The 7,726-nt window shown below is 36.0% G+C and overlaps 1 protein-coding gene across 1 annotated transcript; it reads left to right on the top strand.

The window, feature by feature from the left end:
- Positions 1-238: 238 nt before the first annotated feature.
- On the top strand, positions 239-1,075 carry LOC149415390 (UDP-glycosyltransferase UGT5-like). The gene is made up of 2 exons (XM_089642208.1): positions 239-562; positions 884-1,075. Exons 1-2 carry the CDS (start codon positions 239-241, stop codon positions 1,073-1,075), a joined length of 516 nt encoding a protein of 171 aa, XP_089498334.1.
- Positions 1,076-7,726: the final 6,651 nt, after the last annotated feature.

The raw sequence follows: 7,726 nt of genomic DNA on the forward strand, positions 1-7,726 counted from the left end.
AACAGAAATCAGATATGTTGAGGTTCGTGTAATACACGTTACTCGTTACCTCTATGAAACCGAGATGTCGCGACCTACATCTGAATCATAATCATTTGACATTTAGTACAGTACAGATTACTAGTGAAAAGGTATTGCATTGATTAATTGCGGCAAACAAAAATACGAATAATTTTTACATTTTTCATTTTATAATTCATCGATTTCATTCAATTCGGTTTTCAGTTTTCATATCGTGATGTTGGCGATAAAACTTCTTTATTTTTTAATAATACTACCACATTCAGTGATATCTTATAATATTCTCGGAATATTTCAGTTTCCTTACAAAAGTCATTTCTTAGCATTTGAACCGTTATTGAGAACTCTTGCAGAAAAGGGCTACAATGTCACGGTTATCAGCAATTTCAAATTGATGAATCCTCCTAAAACGTATAACGAAATCAGTGTTAAAGGTTCTGTGGAAATCTGCGAAGACTTTGCTGAAGTTGAACGTCTAGATGACTTTGATTCAAGTAAAGAGCATGGCCTATCAACAATCTTCCGTCACTATAAACAAAGTGTTCAGAATTGTGAAAGTTTTTTGAAGTGGCCTTCAGTGAAATCCTTGTATCATGCAAAAGAAAAATTTGATTTGATCCTCGGTGAGCAATTTTTCGGAGACTGCAACTTGGGATTTTTATATAAGTTTAATTGCTCATACATTGCTTTAACTTCTCAAATGATGTTACCCTGGCAATTTAGCAGAATGAACGCTATAGATAACCCGGCATACATTCCAGGACCGCTATCAAGATTTTCAAGAAAAATGTCATTTGTCCAACGCTTAGAAAACACTGTCACTAATTTGCTCCATAAATTTCTGCATAATGCCGTTACGCAGATGAGCGAGCAGAGGATTTTGATGAAGTATTTTGGCTCAGAAACTTCAGCAATTAAGGAACTAGCGAAGAAGACGAGCATTTTACTGGTGAATTCCTACTTTCCCCTGACCGGTGTATTTCCAAGAGGGGCCAATGTTATTGAAGTTGGCGGGATGCACATCAGGGAATCTAAATTACCGATGGTGAGTTGATTTCACAGACCAAAATTGGTCAAAACAGAATAAAATTAGAAAAAATAATATGTGTGATGGAGCAAGAACGATTGTACTTTATTTTAGATATATCTTAATACCTATATAAAAACTAGATGACTTGTACCCAGCGTTGCTCTATTTTTCTCTGCTTTCAATAAATACAATAAGCATATATTATATATAAAAACCTTCCGGAAGAAATTCTCTAAATTGTCTAAATTAAAGTGAAAACCCTAACAAATTTCGTTGCTTATCTTAGAAATTCTCTTTGTTCCAACTCACTTTCAAATACATTATTCTTATATTTTATTTGCAGGTGTGAAATAATAACAATAAAAATTATAGTAAAAGGCTTTTGTAGTTTTTCATCTCATTTTTTTAAGTTAAATGTTTACTTTTTTTGGTTTCGTAGACTAAAATGTAGTTTTGTTATCTGTTATGATTTGAGATTTTCACGGCCAAAAGTATTATAGCGATTTGTTTTTGGGGTATTATGCCGTGTTTGCGCTCCCTCCTTCTTTAGCCAACGTTTCGGACAGCATTGCATCCGCATCGGATTACACATCTGCCCTGATGATGGACACTGCAATGCGCAATACGGCACAGTACCCCCTTTGTTATCTAGTTTAAGATTAACATTATTTTGTAACACTTCCCGTGTTAACTAAGTTATTATGAAATATTTTTACCAACCTTAATTCCTCCTAATTCCAATGGAATCCAAAAGGTTCATCTATAAACTTAATATTACGCGGGTATTTAAATTATAATTAACTTTATTTTGTCTTCATAGACTAAAAAGTGTAGTTTTTTGAACATGTTTAAGATGAACATTATTTTATAAAACTTCTCGAGTTACTTAAGTTCTCTTTAAAATATTTAACTAATGTTAATATTTTTAATTCCTGTGATAACAACAAAGTTTACCTAGAAACTATATATTAGTCAGATATTTCATTTAGAATATAGGCTGACGGCCTCCGTGGTTGTAATGATCTGCCCTTTCTACTTCAAACCTTTCCTTCTCTTCTTTCTACGATAAATTTTCCTTTAAGTCCCATAGGTAACTTTTCCATAAGGCTTTGGTTATGTATATATCCGGGGTAGGAAGGTCCTCCCTGCCGTCTTTCAATCCCTTGCCTCTCTCTTTATTACACACCCCTTCAAGTGTGTACATCCTAGTTTGTCTACGCGACGTACGACCTTGAACGTACTCATTTCACGTGACGGTTCAGTATAAAAAGGCTTCACCGAACGTTGTGTTGGGTTTTTGTTTCTCGGTTTAGAAACCTAGTTATCTATATATGTGTGGTATCCCTTGGTTCTTTTGAGATAGAGTGAGTTGAATTCATTACTGCTGTGTTTTAAAACCATTTCATAAACCTTATCTTCTAAGTCGCCTGCTCTCCCCCCACTAGCTACTCGATTCTACCTATCGTAGGGTAATGTGAATATAATAAAGTGTTAGATTTTATATATGTGATATACATACGATAAGTTTATGGTGTTAGTTGTCGGCGCCATCCATGTATATATTTTGGGAGGGGAAGGAGAGGAAAGGAAATGAATTTTTTTCAAGTTAAGATTGACTCCTCCTCTTACCAAACAAAACTGATGGATGATAATTTGAGCAAGGCGATCGATATCTGCGTGTCTGGATATCACAACCGGCCGGGTCTCCCCTTGTTCCAAATCGGCAACCTTCACGCCAGAATAAAGAAAACCAGGTCTCATCACCAATTTCAGAATTGCCCCAATCTCAAACACCTCCAGGATAACCTACTTTACTGAGTGTAGAAGGGGAAAGCCATGACATCCCTTGTCACGAATTTAGTCGCGAAAGTGTGACACGTAAGGTCCTAAGTTACGAGCCACCTCTAGAAAACATTGTAACTCCCACGTCGTCGGGGATTTACATCCCTTTCTAGGTCAATACATATATAACACACGACGATCTTGTCGACATTTTGCCCGCTTATTAACGATAGGTTGTGTGCCTACCCATTCAGCCAATTATCATGTGAGATATATGTAAGGTCTACTCGATATGCCAAATTTGGGATGAGGACTGTCTGTATTTTAATATTTGGTTCCAGTATTTATTTTATGAGGTTACTAGCATCCTCGTGTATTAGGTATGGGTAACTCCTACTGAATACCTATCCTCTCAGGTAAGGTATAAACGGATAATTGGTTTGATTTTTGCATTTAATTTAAAGAGGCTGCCTACCTCTCGAAAGGTACCTGTTGAGAAAAGTTGTTCGGTTGGTAGTTTTATTTCGGAGATTACCATCTCCCTCTTCCGACTTTAGATTTGTTTTTGTGCATCCCAATTCGTAACTTAGAAAGTCAAACAATAGATGAAAAGTATTAAATTAGAAAAGTCAAATAACAGAAGAAAAGTTTTCATTTTGTTCCGTCTGGTTGCATCCGAACGCTTTCAATTTGGGACGGCATACGCTAGCAAAACTTCCCCTTTGACTGACTGTACTCCGCGCCTCTCGGCCTATATATGAAAAGTCATTGGCCTGTCTCTCACTCACAGCTGATTGACAATCCGTCTAGGGTATTCCTTTTAATGATAACATTATTTGGGCGGCAGGTGTCGTAAACTTAGTTGTATCCATCTTTTAAAGGGGGTCCTCTGGAATTTAATAAATAATATAAAAAACTCACCCAGTTAGGCACCTCTCATTCTCAGCGTGAAGCTTACCTGGTTACACTATATAGCTAAATCACTTTAATTTTCGACCTCCTCCCTACGCTTATAAAAGGGTAATTAAATATTCCTGTAAATAAAATTGTACCTCCCTAATCTGTTAGGATTCGAACCCACAGTTAATAATCTATTTGATTCTCTGGTTTTCGGTCTCCGTGGATAGAATGCCATCTCGCCAAATCAATAACTTAGCCCGATTAAACACTTCCTGCCTTTAAGTACATTCACTCTATTTTAAAACGCAATCAATATTTTTATTATTTTCATGTTTTTAAGACAAGCAATCTAGTTCGAACTGTATACGAAATCACGTTTAAATCAACACAACTTTATAACACAATCGCGATTGCACAACACCTGGCGCCCCTGAGGTGGGTTTTTACAAAACGGCGCTCTACAAATTATCCAATTATCATTATTGTCATTATTATTAATTGTTTTCTCACTGAGTCCAACCACTTTCACTTCGCACAAAACCGGTTCAATAATATTTCACTTTAGTTCAAAATTCCACAATACTATTAACACCATCTGAATCCACTAATTCACTGCAATTTCACACAACACTTCTCATTTGTATAGATTTCATGGAGCTGTCAACGCACTCAAGTTCCAAACCCGACTGTCGCTCCGGTCTCTCCTTTCCCGTGGGAATCTGTTTACTCAAGGCCTGTCTGTCAATAAATCTTCCGTCGTTGTTTAAACAAAAAATTTTTAGAGCACGTTATTTTATTATTTATCGTTTATTTTTGTGGATGTCCAAAACATCACAGCCTCCCTTTAGTTCTAAGCCCAACGGGTAATCTCGCTTCCTCGTGTTAGTCGATGGGATTAGAAATAACTATAGGTAATTTACGTTTCTCGAATACCTCTGTATTTATTTTTTATTTTTATTTTAAATTTTATTTTAATTCTTCCAAAATGTTGAGCGCCCCTGTTCTTCGTTTCTAACCTAGCATCTGTTTATTTTTTGGTTCCCGTGATTATCGGCTTGTTCTGCTGGTGAGTTTTTTCCCGCCCTCAGCTTTTTCAAGTGTTTCGTGTCGCTATGGGTAGAAATTCAATATGTCATGTCACACTTGTTTATTTTAGAATTTTAAACTCCGAGTTTTGTTTATTACATAACAGTACTTGACTTAACTTTGTGTTTTTTTCATCTCAATGCGTTATTTGTATTATGTTCGAGTGTTATTTATTTTCATGTTGATTTATTTTGTGTCCTCGGCTGTGATCCGATGGTTTTTTGTCCGTCTGTGTTATTTATGACTTAAACATTCTCTGCCTTTTAGATCTGGAATAAACAATAATTGTTTACAGTTATTCTAATATCAATGGTATAAAATATGCCATATACTTCACGATATCCGATGCAATGTTTATTTTAGATTTGTCCCAGCTATCTTATTCTTGTGTTATAATTAATCCGATTTCGATGTTTGTTTATCCTTTGGCTTCGTTGTTTATGAACATTTTAGATGTTTTTTGTCGTCACAATGAATTCAATGTTTTCCGGGTCTGTCTGTTTATTCTATTTTGCCTTTGAAGTACGATGTCTCTGTTATCATTTTTGACGATAGGTACCATTTCTTTTGCTGTTAATGTGAATTAATAAGGTTTATGAAATCCATTTTTTTTTCTCAACAACAGTAATGAACTCAAGCCAGCTTTTATATCTATCTCTCCTGGTTTGCGGCATCAGATGTGCCTACCTCTCGAAAGATACCTGTTGAGAAAAGTTGTTCGGTTGGTAGTTTTATTTCGGAGATTACCATCTCCCTCTTTCGACTTTAGATTTGTTTTCGTGCATCCCAATTCGTAACTTAGAAAGTCAAACAATAGATGAAAAGTATTAAATTAGAAAAGTCAAATAACAGAAGAAAAGTTTTCATTTTGTTCCGTCTGGTTGCATCCGAACGCTTTCAATTTGGGACGGCATACGCTAGCAAAACTTCCCCTTTGACTGACTGTACTCCGCGCCTCTCGGCCTATATATGAAAAGTCATTGGCCTGTCTCTCACTCACAGCTGATTGACAATCCGTCTAGGGTATTCCTTTTAATGATAACATTATTTGGGCGGCAGGTGTCGTAAACTTAGTTGTATCCATCTTTTAAAGGGGGTCCTCTGGAATTTAATAAATAATATAAAAAACTCACCCAGTTAGGCACCTCTCATTCTCAGCGTGAAGCTTACCTGGTTACACTATATAGCTAAATCACTTTAATTTTCGACCTCCTCCCTACGCTTATAAAAGGGTAATTAAATATTCCTGTAAATAAAATTGTACCTCCCTAATCTGTTAGGATTCGAACCCACAGTTAATAATCTATTTGATTCTCTGGTTTTCGGTCTCCGTGGATAGAATGCCATCTCGCCAAATCAATAACTTAGCCCGATTAAACACTTCCTGCCTTTAAGTACATTCACTCTATTTTAAAACGCAATCAATATTTTTATTATTTTCATGTTTTTAAGACAAGCAATCTAGTTCGAACTGTATACGAAATCACGTTTAAATCAACACAACTTTATAACACAATCGCGATTGCACAACACCTGGCGCCCCTGAGGTGGGTTTTTACAAAACGGCGCTCTACAAATTATCCAATTATCATTATTGTCATTATTATTAATTGTTTTCTCACTGAGTCCAACCACTTTCACTTCGCACAAAACCGGTTCAATAATATTTCACTTTAGTTCAAAATTCCACAATACTATTAACACCATCTGAATCCACTAATTCACTGCAATTTCACACAACACTTCTCATTTGTATAGATTTCATGGAGCTGTCAACGCACTCAAGTTCCAAACCCGACTGTCGCTCCGGTCTCTCCTTTCCCGTGGGAATCTGTTTACTCAAGGCCTGTCTGTCAATAAATCTTCCGTCGTTGTTTAAACAAAAAATTTTTAGAGCACGTTATTTTATTATTTATCGTTTATTTTTGTGGATGTCCAAAACATCACATGGTCGAAGGGTAAGGCTCCCGACTATCCTGGCTGAAGAATAGAGGTGGCTCCTATGAGTACCTTTCGTTACCGGGTACAATGAGTACAGGTACAAAGAAATACCTGGTAAAAATACCGGTGACAAAATACTCGAAAGTATTTTATACCGACCTGAGGATTGATTCAGAATAAGTAATTTCTAAACTGCACTCACATAAAGTCTACCCACATATTCCCCAAAAAATTTCTACGTTATCTTGATTCCCCCATTAAAATCTAAATCCATTGTGGGGGTTGTTTGGGTCCCATCAACAATAAAAAGTACCCGTCAAAAATACCCATGAAAAATAATAGCAAAAATACCCATGAATACCCATCGACAATACCCATCAAAAATACCCATAAAAATACCCATCAAAAATACCCATCAAAAATACCTAGTAAAAGTACCTATTAAAAAATTTTAGTCCCAGTATAAAATACTTACAGTATTTTGGAACCAGGTGTTTTCGAGATTTGTCACAAGTACAAAGTATCGCATGAAAATACCCGGTACCACAGACATAGGAATTAATAGACGAGAAGATAATGGCGAGGGGTAAAATCAACTGTTGAAGAACGAAGGGAGTGAAGCTGACTGTGATTCGTCAGTAAATCAATCTGACAGTAAATAGGCATCTCGCATTATAATATCACCATTTACTTCTTAAAAGTAAAATCTGCTTTTGAATGAATAGACATTTTTACATGGGAGCGCAAATTACTCGCCACGTTATGAACAAATTTGCGAAGTCCAAATTCGTCGAATATTTCGTTTAAGTATTTAGTTAAGACACTTTTATAAATGTTCATAATTTACTTCCCAGCAACCAACCAGCTTTGTGTTTCGCGTCCAGACGTTTCTCGATGTGATAGTAACAACTGATTCATATTATACGATGTGAATATGCTTAAAATAATGCTTATATATGGAATGTA

Source organism: Hesperophylax consimilis, chromosome 18 (assembly GCF_061612785.1).
Source record: "Hesperophylax consimilis isolate HC1 chromosome 18, BYU_Hcon_1.0, whole genome shotgun sequence".
NCBI classification, from domain to species: domain Eukaryota; kingdom Metazoa; phylum Arthropoda; class Insecta; order Trichoptera; family Limnephilidae; genus Hesperophylax; species Hesperophylax consimilis.

What these genes read in the sequence shown, in the direction of transcription:
- LOC149415390 (XM_089642208.1), top strand. Translation starts at nt 239, where the DNA reads ATGTTGGCGATAAAACTTCTTTATTTTTTAATAATACTACCACATTCA. An exon ending in TCCGTCACTATAAACAAAGT is followed by an intron (nt 563 to 883) that starts GTTCAGAATTGT and finishes GCCGTTACGCAG; the next exon opens with ATGAGCGAGCAGAGGATTTT.